At 38.4% G+C, this 17793-nt stretch overlaps 2 protein-coding genes across 10 annotated transcripts in view; one reads left to right on the top strand and one right to left on the bottom strand.

Annotated features, from left to right (window-relative positions):
• The window catches only part of MIER3 (MIER family member 3), a 33156-nt gene extending 29092 nt beyond the window's left edge, over positions 1–4064 (top strand). For all 8 annotated transcript variants that reach the window (XM_078004745.1, XM_078004746.1, XM_001099786.5 and 5 more), the window contains exon 13: positions 96–4064. In XM_078004745.1, the coding sequence (XP_077860871.1) occupies positions 96–553 (458 nt within the window). In that variant the 3' untranslated portion in view covers positions 554–4064. The remainder of the gene's footprint in view (positions 1–95) is intronic.
• Positions 4065–6260: 2196 nt separating this feature from the next.
• On the bottom strand, positions 6261–14315 carry SETD9 (SET domain containing 9). Of its 2 annotated transcripts, none has more exon segments than NM_001194171.2 (6): positions 6261–6779; positions 8634–8739; positions 9604–9719; positions 10467–10590; positions 12042–12409; positions 13834–14315. In NM_001194171.2, coding segments are annotated over 6 exon segments (900 nt in total). In that variant the 5' UTR covers positions 13932–14315; the 3' UTR covers positions 6261–6691.
• Between the last annotated feature and the right edge of the window lie 3478 nt (positions 14316–17793).

Here is a 17793-nt window from a genome sequence, read left to right as displayed (position 1 = left end):
GACCTTTTTGTGTTTAGTACAGTTTGTTGCAAAATTGTGTCCTCTGTTTCGTGTCATAGGACCACTTACTTAAACAATTTTCCATTCCTTTTTAGCTTTGACCAACAGTGTAGCAACTGTCTGCGACCCCACAGATGTGAATTGTTTGGATGATAGCTTTCCTCCACTGGGCAACACACCCCGTGGACAAGTTAATCATGTGCCTGTGGTAACAGAAGAGTTACTCACCCTGCCCAGCAATGGGGAAAGTGATTGTTTTAATTTATTTGAGACTGGATTTTATCACTCGGAGCTAAACCCCATGAACATGTGCAGTGAAGAGTCAGAGAGACCAGCAAAAAGATTGAAAATGGGCATTGCCGTCCCTGAATCCTTTATGAATGAAGTTTCTGTAAATAACCTGGGTGTGGACTTTGAAAATCACACACATCACATCACCAGTGCCAAAATGGCTGTTTCTGTGGCTGACTTTGGCAGTCTCTCTGCCAGCGAGACCAATGGTTTCATCAGTGCCCATGCTCTGCATCAGCACGCGGCCCTACACTCTGAGTGACCTGAGTGAGGAGCCCGGAACTGCGTGTGCAGTACCAGTAAACTTGAGGGGAGCTATCAGGTTTGCATAGTCTTTCACTGGAAGTTTGAACCTTTCTCACTATGACATCAGTGATGTCAGTATGTATAGAACTATATCTTGATTTATCAAGAGTATTTTCATTTTTCAATCCATAAATGTGGAAATGAACTATGATCAGCAGAGTTGGGAACTAAGATTGAACTCTGTGGTGCAGCTTTAAGCTCTGCTTCTCTCTTCCTCATCTCCCAATACCTCTTCCCCACTCCCTTCTTTTTCTATTCTTTTCTGTTCCCCACTGCCCTCACTCCCAATTTTAAAACCTGTAGACAGAGGCCACCAGCTCAAAACCAGCACAGATGTTCTGAACTGAATGGTGTGGCCTCTTTTTGTGTAAATTCCTTTTGCCATAATGGATGCAGTGGAATAACAATGTTTACAGGTACCGATCCCGATCCCTGCTCAATGTAGCATTTTTTTGGTTTTATTTTCTTAATAAAAGCAGGGGTAGGTTTCTTTAAACTGCACAAACATGCAAGGATTTTTTAAAAATGGAAACTTCTCTCATGTTATTCAACTAGAGCACTTCAGTTTACAAAACAGCAAGTCCATCTTTATGGAAGCCAGCACGAGGAACTGTGTGCAAATAATGAAGACGCTTGCTTGGATCCCGTTTCAAAATTCTAGACCAGGGCTACCTTACACAGAATTGGTCATGTTACTGCCAGGAAATTTCTGTGTAACTTCATTTATTGGCTACAAATTTGGCATTTGAAGATGTGGTACTCAGATGGGGTTTTGTCCACCATTGTCAAGATTGTAACCTTAAAAATCATACCAGTCATTGATAATTTAGTTTATCCTGAGGCAGTCGACTTGCGGAGGCACAGTCTACAAAGCCTAGGATATTGCCACTCAATGGTTTACATTTTGGGACACCTTTTGTTTGTAGCACTGCAGTTCAAAGTGTTAATATTTAGAGGGACTTCTAGATTTTATACCTAATGCAGTAGAACCTTGAAGTATATTTAAGTTTTTTTGTTAAGCTTGAACAGTTGGCAAGAATAATGTGAGTTCCTATCTGAAATAGAATGGTACATTACCACTTTAAGTTTTAAAAACTGATAGATGTTCAGATGTATCTCAAACTCAGTTTTATTTTTATTCCAAATATTGTGAATGAGAAGCCATTGTCCTAAACTTTGGCCATTTTTGCGCTATAAACATGCATTTTTAAGTTATAAGGTGAATCAAACAATATGTAATACAGTATTAGGATGTAATCTTTGCTTTTATAGTACTGTTAAAATAGAGAATTACCTTTTTTGCACCGTCTTAATTAAAAGTTTTGATTTTTACTAGTTGCTTTGCAAAAAACTTAAATGTTTGGCTGCATTGCTAATATTTGTAAGTATAAGTTGCTTCAAGGTTGTGCTGATGAGTAGATAGGATGTAGTGATCTTAGTAGTGATCGAAAGGGAGGGTATTTATTATACAAACTGTGAACTGCAATGACATCCTTAGTTTTGGATGATGTGTATTCTTGTTTTTCTTTGCAGCATTTTAATGAAGATTGCTTTGAAGTGTTTACGCAGTAGCATATTAGTATAAAATTTAGTTTAGCACAGTGGACAAAAAGTAGTTAAATTAATAACTTAAAATCAATTTCTAATTTATACATCTGAAGTATAGCATTCCTGTATGCACACAGTAAATAATGGGTAGCCTGGGCTCTGCGTTACTTTCTTATATTTTTATCCAAGTTGTTAGCTTCTTATTGCTGTGTTGTTGTGCTAAACTTTGAACCTTATTTCTTTTATTAAAAATCAGTACACTTTCTATAATTTAGTAAGATACTGGCCATAATCTTCCATTGTTATAACTTTAATTTTCACTCTGGGTTTACAGTGGCTGGTCTGTATAAATAATTTACACAAAGATGACTGAATGCTAATACCAGTTGCACTTAAATGAACATGCCCATTCTCAGTAGCTGATGCAGTAATATATTCAGTTTATCTATGCATTGCTGGGGTCTTGATATAAGATGGAAACAGTGTTTCTTATCTAAAGTTTTGATTATCAGCAAGTTGAATGGACACTTTAGTTATTTAAATATTTTTGACCAAAATCCAGAAAATGATATGAGAGAAAAATAAATTCCAGCTAGTTTAATAGATTTTTAAATGCCAATCTGATTTTAGCCTCTTAGAGAGTGCTAACTAGCTGGTAATGTTTACTTTTAATTCCTTGTTAAAATGAGGCAATAATTTGCAAGATTTTTGTATATAAGTGTAAATTCTTCATATCTTTTTAGATCTAATTCAATATTTTCTGACTACTTCAGCCATGTATAATACCATTTTTGTGCATGCTTGATGTGACATTCATAAATTGTACCACTATGACTTTATCCATGTAAAATAGCTATTTATTGAATTTTAAAAGCTGGATTTACTGTTTTTTTCTCTCAGTTTAAACATCTTAACAGAGAATTTGTTACTGTTTATTAAAAGAATTGCATTTGGAAGCAAGAAAACAACCTGATTTGCAATCACATGAAGAAACAATAATGCCTTTATTATCAAGTGTTAAGCACAATTCTTATAACAAACTGTGATAAATTCTTTTTTTTTTTTTTTTCCTTTGCCACATTATTTTCTTATGAACAAACCAAAAATTCATGGTGAGCAGTTGCAGTGTTGGCTGATATATCTTTTATGTACAGGGAATTTGAAGAGGACAGTGGATTCATTTAGAAGTGTAACTGGTGCTGTGATTATAGCAATACATTTGTTAGTTGTACTTCATCTTTTTCATGCTAGCTTTTTAAATGTTTAGTTTTCCTCTTGTCATGGTCAGCTGCTGAATTTACTTGAAGGATGTAGATTACTGTTTAAAAAATACTAAAATCTGTACAATTAGGTCAAAGAATTGTGCAATCGTTTCCTTTTTAATTTTTAAAATGTTGAGGGTCATAAATATTTGAGAACATCAGATCTAATAGAGCTTAGTGATACTATTTAATTTAACCAAAGTCTCTAGTGAATATTTCAACTTTGAATGTAAACTAACGAATAAACCTGACCACCAAGGAGATTGTTTGCCCAGAGTTTCAAAGCACATTGTCTACAAATGGAAATTGAAATAATTTATAAAATATTGACGTTACTATGTTTTTTAAAAAAGTTCCTAATTTTTTCACTAAATGGAGGAAACTATTAGTTTTATTGTTAAACATGGTAGATATTAATATTCCTCTTAGATGACCAGTGATTCCAATTGTCCCAGTTTGAAATAAGTACCCTGTGAGTATGAGATAAATTAGTGACAATCAGAACAAGTTTCAGTATCAGATGTTCAAGAGGAAGTTGCTTTGTTGCATTGATTTTAATATTTGTACATAAACACTGATTTTTTTGAGCATTATTTTGTATTTGTTGTACTTTAATACCTGGTGTACAGTTCCAGAAATAAAAATCTGGGAATCTTTTTTTCTTGGTTTGTGTGAATATTTGCCAAAAGTAGACATGTTATTTAATGAATCTTAAGCTATAGCAAATAGGTAGATATTATACCACTGTTAAATTGGTTTTAGATGCAGTAAATAAGATATAGTGAAGTTGGTAGATTAAATGTTTTCCTTAAATCCTCTATAATAGTTTTCCATCTATAATGAAAGTCCCCCTGTAATTCCAGCACTTTGGGAGGCCGAGGCGGGCGGATCATGAGGTCACGAGTTCAAGACCAGCCTGACCAACATAGTGAAATCCTGTCTCTACTAAAAATACAAAAATTAGCTGAGCGACGTAGCGCGTGCCTGTAATCCCAGCTACTCAGGAGGCTGAGGCAGGAGAACTGCTTGAGCCCTGGGGGCGGTGGTTGCAGTGAGCTGAGATCCCACCATTGCACTCCAGCTTGGGCAACAGAGCGAGACTCCATCTCAAAAAAAAAAAAAAAAAAATCCCAAAGTAAGGATTATACTTTTAGCTTAATTCAGGAAACATGTTTCAAACACTGTTCTAGGTAACTGTCTTTTAGGAAGACAGATCTGAAATTTGATCAAGTATTACTTGATAGACTACATTTATGGTCAACTAGTCTTTCTTATCCATACAATTCATAGTTTGATTGACTCTAGTCATATCTTTCCTAAACATCTTTTTAAGATAACGTTCCTATCTTGGCCTTATTTCACAAGTTTGTCCCCATATTTCATTTGCTCAGACTAGAATTTCATGTAGTTCCATTTTTAAGATGCAGTGATCAGATATCCAAAGTTTGTACAAGGCCAAGAAGGGGATAAAAGGAAAGCAAAAACCTTGACTCCTCTGCTTTGGTTACTTGACTAAAACCACATTCCTTCCTTCTCAGACACCAAAGGACCTTAGCGCATAGGGCTCTGTGGTGGACACATGCACAGAAGTGCCTTCAGAGCGCACACATAATCTGAATACATCAAGAATGCAACAAAGTGCCATGTGAGAGCTCATAGTATTTCAGGCTTTAGGAGACGGAAAAGCCTGTGGAAGCAGGATAATCTCTAGTTACATCTGTGTTACTGGAAGTCATTTTGGCCATAATTTCCATCTATGGTATGTTTGCTGGTAAGTGCTAAAGAGAATGAGGAATATATCAGGGGTGGTGGCAGTGAGGGATTGTAAATTTCAATAGGGCGATGAAGCAACGCTCCTCACTGAGGTGACAGGAAGGGAGAGAACAAGCTATGTGGCTATCTGGGGGAAGATGTTTACAGGCAGAGAGAACTAAGTGCAAAAGTCCTGGGGTGGGAATATATGCCTGGCAGGTTTGAAGAGTGGCCAGGAGGCAGGTGTGGGTTGGGGTGGAGTGAGCAAGAGGAGAACAGGAGAGGAGCTCTGAGATCCTGAGCAGATCATGCATGTGAAGGACTTCATAGGGAAAGGGTTTTGAGCAGAGGTATGTCAGTACCTGACTTTCATTTAAAAGAATCACACTTGGTGATATGTTCTGTAAGGGGGACAGGAGTGGAAACAAGGAAGGCAATTGAGAGGCTACTGACATAGCAATAAACGAGGTGAGTAAAGCTGGTGGTAAGGAAGTGAAGGTGGTCAGAATCTGGTTATATAGGTTCTACGAATTTCTGAGGGGCCCAGTGAAGAACACCCTCCTTCCTATCCAAGTTTGGAACTGAGAGCGCTGGAGTCAGGTCGATGGAGGTCAAAGTAACTATTGCTAATAAAACTGGGGAAGGCAGCTTCAGGGCTGCAGCCAGGTTGGCCTACCAATATATCACACCTCTAGACTCACTCTGTCACTGGCTGGGCTGGCTACAGGCTACTGTCTGCACAAGGCAGAGAACTGCCAGGACACATTTTTTCTGCTGGCAGCCAGAGTCCACAGGGAAGGAACTAGGAGGGTATAGGACATGGGTGCTTAGTTATTTTCCAAACGTAATCAGGATGTCACTCTTCCTCCAGTGGGTGGAGAGATAGGCTAGGAACATTACTAGTGGAAGCCTCCATATGACGATATGAGACACGGGGAATACATGTTCCTCCCACCAACACTATCTTGCACTTTTTTATCACCTTTTCCTTGGTGTGAAAATGTTCAAAGAGTAAAGAAAACAGTATAATGACCTCACATTTTCCCCTTACCCAGCTACAGCAATCTTTACATTATACATACATATACCAATTTACTCATGGCAACACAATAGATATTTTTTACTCAATTCTGTAAAAATAAAGTTTTTACAGAAGTTTGTACACATCAGCAGTACTACAAGAACTGCTGATGCCTGGCTACAATTTTATAAACCACCACAGAGCTTACAAAATAAACAAAAGAAAAATTGAAATTATAATTTCAAAGAGTAGGTTTTAATTTAATAAGCTATTGTGTATTTAGGTGAAAACCAATTAAAATTGGAATTGCATTACAAATTTGAAATTGTAATGAAGCAAGTAGCTTTTATCATGAAATTGGAACATAAATATAATATGAACAAAAACATAAATTCCTATTCCAATTAAGTCTCAAAATATTTGTTTTACAGGTATAACTCAGAGAAGTGATTAACAATAAACACTTAGAATTAATAGATGAGTAGAAAACCTAATAATTTCTGATTCACAGTTAGCTGACAATTGTGTAGTAGTTTGAAAAAAGCTCTTCTCCTTGACTGATGTCCCTAAGTGCGACAAGAACAACACATCGAAGTGGGCTGAAAACAAAAAGAAAGATATACAAAAGGTAGAGCATTGACAAATATAAGCTCATATTTTTAATATAACCAACATGGCTTTTACAGATGTGACTTTACTCAGGTTTCTTACATTTTAGTTTATGCATTTGATTTCCACGAGGAAATTGTTCTTATTCCTGGTGCAGGTATTCTAAAGAGTATATCTATATCATTTAAAAAATCACAAATCAATGTTTATACAACTTACTACTTCTTCTGAAAACACTGTTTCTAAGTTTAGGCCCCCAAAACTAGTATCACAAAAAGGATTTTAAAATGACATTATAGTTTTTCTTGTGTTCATTTGTATCTTATATTCTGAAAAATGAAAACATTACTTAAAATTAGTTGGAGTTTTAAAAAATGCTTTTTCCTAGACATCATAAGATATTGTTTGTTTGTTTGTTTTTGAGATGGAGTCTCACTGTGTCCCCCAGGCTGGAGTGCAGTGGCGTGATCTTGGTTCACTGCAACCTCCCGGATTCAAGCCTCCCGGATTCAAGCGATTCTCCTACCTCAGCCTCCTGAGTAGCTGAGATTACAGGTGTGTCCCACCACGCCTGACTAATTTTTGTATTTTTAGCAGAGATAAGGTTTCACCATGTTGGTCAGGCTAGTCTCAAACTCTTGACCTTGTGATCCACCCGTCTCGGCTTCCCAAAGTGCTGGGATTACAGGCATGAGCCACCGTACCCAGCCTAGATATTGTTATATATACACATTCAACGTTCTAATAACATCATTCCCCGGAGAATATGGCTAAGAAAAGCTAATTGTTAAACACACAAACATACACATGCAGAGAAGCAAAAATTATCAAGTTTTTTGTTTTTGTTTTTTTCTTGTTTTGGGACAGGATCTGGCTCTGTTACCCAGGCTGGAGTGCAGTGGTGCCATCTCGGCTCACTGCAACCTACACCTCCCAAGGTCAAGGATCCTCCCACCTCAGCTTCCCAAGTAGCTGAGACTACAGGTGCGCACCACCACACCGAGCTAATTTTTGTATTTTTTGTAGAGAAGGGGTTTTGCCATGTTGTTTGGGCTGGTTTCAAATTCCTGTGCTCAAGCAATCTGCCCACCTTGGCCTCCCAAAGTGCTGAGATTACAGGCTTGAGTCACCATGTCTGACCTCAAGTTTTAAATATAAAGAATAGTTCATGTTTTCAATGTTATTCATCTTAGAAGGACAATTTAATAGGTCCTATATAAAATAAAGTTTGCTAGCAACTCAGCGAAATAATACAAAGATTATATCTTCCTATAGCACTGTTAAGAACGAACTCTTAGCTCTCCAGAATTACCTATATTTTAAAATTTCTATTTGAATATTCTCGGTAGACTTTCCACTGAATGAACAGAAAATAAATGCTATGTTAAAATATGTGTCTTCTGAATATAGTCCTTTTTTTTCATTATTAAGAACCTAATAGTGAAATTGGCAAAGAAATCATAGTGTAATTTGGTGGCCTCTTTTGGATGCTTTCTTATAAGGTAGAGAACATGATATTATAAATGAATAAAGTAAAAATATATTTGAAGATTTTGTAGGTAGGGAAAACAACAGAATTATCTGGAAAAACTTTAAGGTGGATACTTATGAAGTATTGCCATAGAATAAAAATGGGTAAAAATAAGCAGACTGACCTAAGTTAAATGAAAATTTTAAATTTCAAATAAGCCTACATTAACAGGTTAAGGTGTGAACATAAAAATCTAAGTTATAATTTTTCACTAAAAAAAAATCTTACCCCAAATTCTATATAGCTTTTTCTTCTATATTTTTTTAAGTACAGCATAAGCAGAAGATATGAAATGCTCTTTTAGCAAACGAACCTTTGTTTGTCATAGCTGTAGGCAATGTTTGGAAGATACTGCTTCAGTTCTACAGGGAAAACTGCAGGCACATCAAATTCCTGATAACAGACATTAGCTGCTCTGTCTAGGAACAAGCACAGAATTTTTAGAAAAAGAGCCATTATACAAGGTCATGGAAAACAGAACTGAATTATGACACTTGATGTCTGTTTTTCTAAATTATCAAAACATGCTCAAAATAATCACTACCATGTTCCAGGCACTGTTAGATTTTATTTACTTATATATATTTGCAGATACATATATGGTAAATCATAAATATATCAAATATTCAAAAAGCAAATAAGGCATATATAACACTTTTTATTTACTTTTTGCATAAACAACATATATAATAAACATATATGTTTAGATAATATATACCAACATACATAATATATATGTATGTTTTCTTGTTTACTTTTTATATGTCAGGAAATGGAGGCTCAGAAATGTTAAAGGTTAAATATTAATAAACAAGTCAGGCTTGGACTTCATTTCTCACTAACGACAAAGGCCATGTTAAATGTAGTCAAACAATCAAACTTTTACCTATGGGAAAGTCAACTCCTAAAGAAGATATAGCGACTCACAAACTTAGCAAAAGAAAGCAGATACTAGTCTAGCCATTAATCTATAAGGCTATATTGAAGCACTGACATAATAATTTCTATTTTTAAAATGCTAAAATAATAATGATCAAAGGGCAGTTATCAATTGCCTATATTCACTGCAAAATCAGAAGAAAAATAGTAAACAATTCTAAATAATGTATATCATTATTTCCCCTAATTCTCTGATATTGTCTGTCCAAAAGTGATAGTTGCTTAAGGACTTGACTAGCTTATTATATGTTACACTCAACTGCCCTTGGCACTCAGTCATATGATAAAGGAGTAGAATTAGCCATTGCTATATCGCGTCTCACAACCCCATGATGCCTTCTTACCATTGGAACAATTGTTGACATACTGTCCCACAGCCAGAGGGTTATGAATTTCTGACGTTAGCCATGTACTATCACTCATTTTTAAAGGGCCGAGTCGATCCCTCCCATTGCAAGATCTGAAACAGGTGAAAGCATTAGCTAATGGATCTGTATCTTAAAATAGAATTCCAAAATGCAGAATTAACCCTAGAATTACACAAGTGCTTTTTTTCTTTAAAAAAAAAAAAAGGCTTTTGTATAATCAGTAGGGCAATTGAGTTGTTACACAGCAGCTATCTAAACAGAATTTTATTTAAAGTATAAATGCTGGCCAGGCGCAGTGGCTCACACCTGTAATCCCAGCACTTTGGGAGGACGAGGCGGGCAGATTACTTGAGGTCTGGAGTTCGAGACCAGCCTGGCCAATATGATGAAACCTCTACTAAAAATACAAAAATTATCTGGGCCTAGTGGCACATGCCTGTAGTCATACCTACTTGGGAGGCTGAGGCAGAAGAATTGCTTGAACCCGGGAGGCAGAGGTTGCAGTGAGCAGAGATCACACCATTGCACTCCAGCCTGGGCAACAGAGTGAGACCGTCTCAAAAAAAAAAAAAAAAAAAAGTAAAAAAGTAAAAATAAAATAAAATAAAGTATAAATGCTGAGCTGGATGCGGTGGCTCAAGCCTATAATCCCAACACTTTGGGAGGCCAAGATGAGAGTGTCGCTTGAGGCCAGGAGTTTGAAACCAGCCTGGACAACATAGCAAGACCCCATCTCTTTTTATAAAAAATAAATACAGCACAAATGCTGTTAGTCATAATCATTGTGATAAGTGTGGTTCTGTCTCATTTAATTAAATTTGAACATGGACATCACTTACCTGTATACAACTTTTGATATTCCTTTGTCATTCCCATCAATGAGTACCCCATCCAGGCATCTAAAAATAAATGGATTTCCAATGGACTGGAAAAAGATCGGCTCATACTTCTGATATACTGTACCTATTATACAACAAGACAAAGAAATATTACAGCAACATGAAAAATCATAAACACTGCGGTAAGAACCCTTCTTTGGAACACAATCACATTCTGTTTAGTTACTTTCCCCCTTCTAAAGAGTGAACGCCCAATAGCAGATGGAGCACAGAACCAGGCCATCCACACAGCAAAACAGAATTTGGCTATCTTGATTAATGATAATATGAACAACACATTTTAGGCTCAGTTTTAAAAAGTCATACACACACACACACACACACACACACACACACGAACATATATATTTTTAAGTAGAATGTGATTTAACATCTAAAGAGTTTGAAGAAATTTATTTTGCTAATAATTAAATAATGTAGACACATATGGGAATAGATGAGTCTGACATTAAGGCTGTTTCTCCTTTCACTGGCAGAAGAGGAAATGAGAAAATATTTACCTTGTGTGTTCTATGTTCCAGGCATGTTAATCTATTTATTAAACTTGTTTTATTATTTATTAATTTATTCTATTTAGTTTTTACAAAATCAGGTTATTTGTACAGCAGGAAACTGAAACTCCCTTGCTTGGGGATGTAAAATTAGAAAACAGGAGAATGAATTTTTAAAAACCTGGGTCTGTCTGACTCAAATATTCACACACACACTTTCCACTATACCAAATAATATAATGTTAGTTTAACACATAACGTAGTCTATTTAGCATCTAGTAAATGATCTTGTGCCAAGAAATTGCCTACTTTTCAAGTGTAGAAAGGGCAGGAAGGTCTTTATTCGGTGATTTATGGGTTTAAACGCTATCTTTTACGTTTTGATCTGTACCAATTTTTTTTTTTTTTTGAGATAGAGCCTAACACTGTCGCCCGGGCTGGAGCGCAATGCCACAGTCTCCGCAACCTCGGCCTCCCGGGTTTAGGTGATTCACCTGCCTCAGCCTACCAAGTAGCTGGGATTACAGGCGCACACCACCACACTCGGCTAATTTTTTGTATTTTCAGTAGAGACAGGGTTTCACTATGTTGGCCAGACTGGTCTCGAACTCCTGACCTCGCGATCTGCCCGCCTCGGCCTCCCAAAGTGCTGGGATTACAGGCGTTAGCCTATCCATACCATTTTTATTTTTAGCTATCAACTAACCAAACTGACACGTTTCTCTAGTGCTTTTTAAGTAATTTGTCAAAGTGGGTCATACTATGTTCTAAATTTAAACACTGACAGGAAAGCTTTCCTTGAAAGAAAAAGTGCATTTATCCCAACGAATACTCCAGGATACTTTCTAACATATAACAATTTACAAACAGTTAATTTCCGAATTAGAATTATAAAAATCTATGGAAACTCAAGTTTCCAATTTAATACCTTACTCTAAGGATTGCAAGGCTGGGTATTTTATTGAACTTATATTTATCAATACATAAGAGGCTTGGCAAAGTATAATATTAATCGTGCTGTTACCAGGATACATAGATACGACTGCGCCTTTTGGTACCAATCCTTTCGTAACGAAGACACCTTTTCCAGCAGAAATCAATGAGCTAGTTGCTTGGGCAACACTGAAACCCAGAGTCTTGTAAAGAATTTCTTCTGGCTTAAAGGTACTTTGCTGTTGATGTCTGTTTTCAAGCAGTTTCACCCCTTGATGTTCAACTGCCAGTAGGTCTTGATATTTTGATTTAACAGATTCTGGAAGCATAGTCAAGATTTCTGGTTGTTTATTGAAATCATTTAAGAATAGAGCCTGGAAAACTTTCAGTAACGTTCCTAGGACATCTTCATCTGAGATAACTTTGTCTTTGGATTCCTCTGGAACATACCGGAGGGTCCTGAAAATGGGAAAAGTTTCTATTCACTACCCTTCAACTGGTAAAAGCCAAACTTATCTGCATAATTTTTGGGTTCTTGGCCTTAAGGAACTATAAGCTTATTCTCATGTGTGTGAAGGGCTGGGAACTAAGTTCAGAAAAGAATTGTTTGGGGGAGTTCTAGTTAGCTAACTCCCAACACTTCCCACCCAAGCAGCCAGTAATTATGAAAGACCCATTCTATACCATACGCTGTGGGGTCCTTACATTATTCCATTTTTGCAGACAAGGAAAGCAAAGTTGTTAAGGAACTTGCCCAAGGTCCCAAAGCCAGTAAGTGGGAGAGCCAGAGGCAGAAAGTAAGTTCAGCTCTTTCCCGTACTACACCCAACAGCCAAGCTGAATGTCATCACAATGACAATGAATGACCTCACATTAAATTGCTTTTTAGAAATGGCCTTGTAGATTCAAAGACAAATTCAACATCGTATACTTTGTGACACTCTCTCCAGGAGTACTAACGTCTTCAATGACTGCATCTCTTATTTCCATAATCATTATCTTTTTGTACTAACTGCATTATTTTTACTTGAACAAAAAAGTTGTAATTCCCGCCTCACGGTTCCGTAGTCATGATACAACTGATCTCCTGTTTCCCTAGTATGCAACCTTCGGGAAAGGGCTTTGTTTCCCTATTTTTCGGACACTGACTTCAGGGACGCCCGGTCGGCCTCTTTGGTGAGCACGGTGTTGAGATGATCACTGGTGAGCCCTCAATAACGCTTGCGGGACGCACCCCAATCCGAAACCCACCATCCCGACTTGCTTTTGAGTGGCGTTCTGCCCGTTCTTAACGCGCGAGCTACTCCACGCTATTCTCACAGCCGGGACGGGCTTCTTTAACCACGTGAAGTACTTGTATGAACTATGAAAATAAACCCTGGTTTGGCTTTTCTGAGGAAATTCAAGCACCTAATTAAGGCTTGGTGGAGAAAAAGCCACGCACTCTCACGCGGTAAGAGCGGTCTTTTAAAAAAGTTTCCATTTTTTCCCCAGATACAAGGTCCCTAGTCAGTGCGGAACGCAATACAAAACAGGAGACACCTCCGGCTGGCGAGCCCTGCCTCGCGGGCCCGGCAGCGCGGCGGACACTGGGAAACAGGACATAGGCCCCGCCCACCTGAAGCCACCGCCCACTTCAGGCTTCCAGCTCGCCTCTGACTCCACCAGCCTCGGCCCCGCCCGCTTCTGGCCCAGGGTCCTTAAACCCCTCCGCGGCCTCAGTCCCCGCCCACCCGGCCCGCCCACCTCAGTCCCTGCCCTCCCTGGCCTGCCCATAGCAGACCGGCAGTCCGCTTCAGGCAGTCCGCCTCGCGTCCCGCGGCCGTGGTGGCGTCTGGGAACTGAAGGCAGGCGCCCTTCGTTCTGCCGTCCCGCCCTCTCACCTCGGGTTGTGGCTTAGGTTCAGCGCGATCCAGGGAACGAAGCGGTACTTGTAACGGCCCCATCGCTGCCACAGGCCCCGCAGCAGACGTCCCGGCATGGCTGCCCCGCGGGGCCCTGACCAGGACGGCGCGGGGAAGGCGGATCGAGGCCTCGGGCCCGTCCCGGACTGGGAGGAGCGAGGACCGCGCTCGGCAGCCTTCCCCTGGCTCCGCCCTCAGTGTCCCTGGCACCGCCTGACTTCTGTTGCTCTGGGGCTCCGTCCTTCCCCTTTCCTGACCTCTACCTCTGAATGAGAGGCGCGTAGAGCTGGAAGGAGGTCCCCTGACCCCTTTTTCTTTCTCCAGTCAGTCGGGTGTTTCCGTGGGCGCACACAGGCGCTAGCCCTGGTTGCGGGCGAAGGGTCACCGGGCCTCAGGGGCCAACTCGCCCCCGAGACCGCATCCCGGGAGCGGACCGCCTGGTTTCTCTGTCACGGCGGTCTGGCCTGCCCTTTGTCCTGGCCGCGCTCTGTGTTCCATCCTCCGTCCGCCTGAGCTCTGCCTCTTCCTCGACGTTCTCTCCCCCTCTCTTCGTGGCCCCCGAGCAGTCCGACTTCGGGAACCCGAGTTTCAGCCCTCCCCGACAGCAGCCCTTCTCCTGCGTGAACCCGTGTTCCCAAAGTTACCAGTTTGGGCGTTTTGCGAATATATACACGTAAAAGAACGAAATGTCATGATGCCCTGTTTTCACTCGTTTTTCTCTTTATTCACCCCAAAGGCAAAACTACGTGGGCAAATGTTTCTGAAAAACAGCTTTATTGAGGTATGGTTGGGATACAATGAACTGCACGTATTTAAAGTGAACAATTTGATAGGTTTTCGACACCAAAACCAAGATAGGGATCCAGCCCCTCCCCCAGTCCCCAAGCAACCACTGAGATGCTTTTGTCCTTTTAATATGGTCTTGGATTCAATTTGGAAAAGTTTTGTCTAGAAGTGTTGCATCTGGGTTCATGAGAGATATTGTTCCGTAGTTTTCTTGTAGCGTCTTAATCTGGCTTTGGTATTTAGGCTAATGTTGACCTCAGAGGATGAGGTGGGAAGTAGTCTGTCTCTAGGTGAAATTTAAGAGGACCTTTACGACTGCTCCTTGTCAAGGCAAGATGCATGCACACGCACACACATATTTAGAACATGTTTGGACAAAGTTCACTTTTAAGGGGGGCAAACTACAGGAATCCCTTAACCATATTCAAATCACCAAGTGTTTATTGACAGATAAATACGTTGGTATCATTTCCTCTATTCTTTGCCTGAGAGCGAGGTTGGATCCTAAACAGTAGTTGAAATTGAACGGCTCAGATCTAATAAAAACTCAGCCAAGGCCGGGCGCAGTGGCTTACGCCTGTAATCCCAGCATTTTGGGAGGCCGAGGCAGGTGGATCACCTGAGGTCAGGAGTTCAGGACCAATCTGGCAAACATGGCGAAACTCCGTCTTTACTAAAAAAACAAAAAAACAAAAACAAAAACAAAACCAAAAATTAGCCGGGGGCTTGGTGGCACGTGCCTGTAGTCCCAGCTACTCAGGAGTGTGAGGCAGGAGAATCGCTTGAACCCGGGAGACGGAGGTGGCAGTGAGCCGAGATCCGCCACTGCACTCCAGCCTGGGTGACAGAGCAAGAGTCCGTCTCAAAAAAAAAAAGAAAGAAAAAAAAAAGCCAATTGCCAGTAGCTGCGGGACTAATTTGTTCTATTCTGAAAGAAATAAAGAGAAAAAGTATCCACCAGTGTCTCTATTTCATTCATATCGTATAGAATGTTAGCAAACTCTAGAGGCTTTTCTATCAGACTCTGTGTTTGATAATTTGGCATAATCTAGATTTACCTGACTTGATAAATGGAGTCAATTCAGTTCCAGGATGTATTAATAAGTGGCATACAAGAAAGTTTCTTTATAGTCTCCAAACTTAGTAAAGAACCCAAAAGAACTACTTTAATCTTTACCTATGGTAATGTACTTGTCTCAAAAAAGAAAATAAATCAGTTTTTGTGTATTTTTACAGTGTTTTTTGTATTTATGGTATTAAAATTAAATTTTGGTTAGGTAAGTAATTAATGAAAACCTTTTTCTAGTTTCTTAAAGTAGGTTATTAGGTCACTAATTTTAATCTTTTCTTCTTTTCTGACGGAAGCATCTAAAGTTGTACAAATAGAAACATGGTAGCTAAAGCTCAAGTCACCCTTAACCAAACTCTATACCTTGTGCTTCCACCAATCCTGGTCCTTGGCGCTTCTCAGAAATGATCAGACTGGTGTGTTTTCTGCCAGTTTTATTTTTATGTATTTACATACCTGCGTATGTTTTTATAGAAAATACATAGTATTTTGTGAGTATTGTACTCACAAAATACTATAAGGATCCACAACTTCTTTGATTTACTCAAAAATACTTCTTGAAGATCTACCCTTATTGGTTTGTGTAAGTCTACTGCATTCTTCTAGTTTTGAGGTTTTGCCTTCAAGTTTAGTATTTACTGTTATTTTCTGGTAGGTATACTTTATGAAGTTTTTTAAAGTTCTATTTTTGACTTTCCAAAAATTTTTTATTGTTTTAAATTTTAAATGAATGATAAATATCAAATACTTTTCTCTGTTTATTGAGATGACCATATAGTTTTTATTCCTTTATTCATGTAGTGAATGATGACACATTGTCAAATGTTGATCTGTCCTTGGATTTCTGACATAACTACTGAGTTATGAGTACCTCTTTGGTCAGATCCTGTAGGTTTTAACATATGCTATTGTCATCCCACATTATTTTGAAGTATGTTTTAAAATTTTTTAGATAGCATTTGCCTGTGAAAACATCTAGGCTTGTAATTTTCTTTCATAATGAATTCAACTTATTTTAAAGATACGGGACTATTCATAATGTCTGTTTCATCTTGTGTTGTTTGGTAAGTTATATTTTTATGGAATTTGTTCATTTCGTCTAAATTGTCAAATATCTTGGTATAAAGTTGTTTATAAATACCGTCTTACTAGCCTTTTAATGTCTGTATGATCTGTTGTAATAGCCCATTTTCGTTCCTGATTTTGGTGGTTTGTGTTCCCTTCTTCATCAGTGTAATTGAGGGTTTGTCAATCTTCAAAGAAACAGCTTTTGGCTTTATTACTTTTCCCTGCTTAATTTTTATTTTGTTGACCTCTGTTCTTGTCTTTTTTCTTTCTTTTTTTATTTTTAGTGATGGGGTCTCACTATGTTGCCTGAACTGGTCCTCAAGTGACCCACCTGCCTATGCCTCCCAAATCATTGGAATTACAGGCATAAGTCACTGTGACCAGTCATATTCTTATCTTTAGTATTTTATGTTTTCTACTTACAGTGGGTTTATTTTTCTCTTCTTTTTCTAGTTTGTCAGAATAAAATATTAGGTCACTGATTTTGGTCTTTCCTTCTTTCATTTCTATAGAAGCATCTAAAGTTATAACTATCCTTCCAAGCATTACTGTAGCCAAATCTCAGGAATTTTGATATGTTGTATTTTCATTATCATTCAGTACAAAATATTTTTAAAATTTCTTTGTGATTTATGTTTTTAATCCATGAAATATTTAGAAATGTGTTTTTAATTTCCAAATATTTGGGATTTCTAGATATCTTATTGTAACTGGTGTTTAGTTTAATTCTGTTGTGTCCGAAAACATGAATGAGTTCAATTCTTTTAAATTTATTGACTTGTTTTATGTCCCAGCATGCACTCTATCTTGGTGAATATACCATGTTCAGGTAAAAGGAATGTGTATTCTGTAGTTGTTGGGTTTAGTGTTCTATAAATATCAAGTAGGTCATTGGTTCATAGTGTCTTTTAAATCATCTGTGTCTTTATTGATTTACATAACATTTTAAATACAGATGAATGAAGAATGACAAATTGACAGTTTTATAATATATCATAGATAGCAAGCAAAAGATT

This window comes from Macaca mulatta, chromosome 6, assembly GCF_049350105.2.
Source record: "Macaca mulatta isolate MMU2019108-1 chromosome 6, T2T-MMU8v2.0, whole genome shotgun sequence".
Classification (NCBI taxonomy): domain Eukaryota; kingdom Metazoa; phylum Chordata; class Mammalia; order Primates; family Cercopithecidae; genus Macaca; species Macaca mulatta.
Note: the sequence above shows the minus strand (reverse complement) of the source record. Positions and strands in the feature narration are given on the sequence as shown.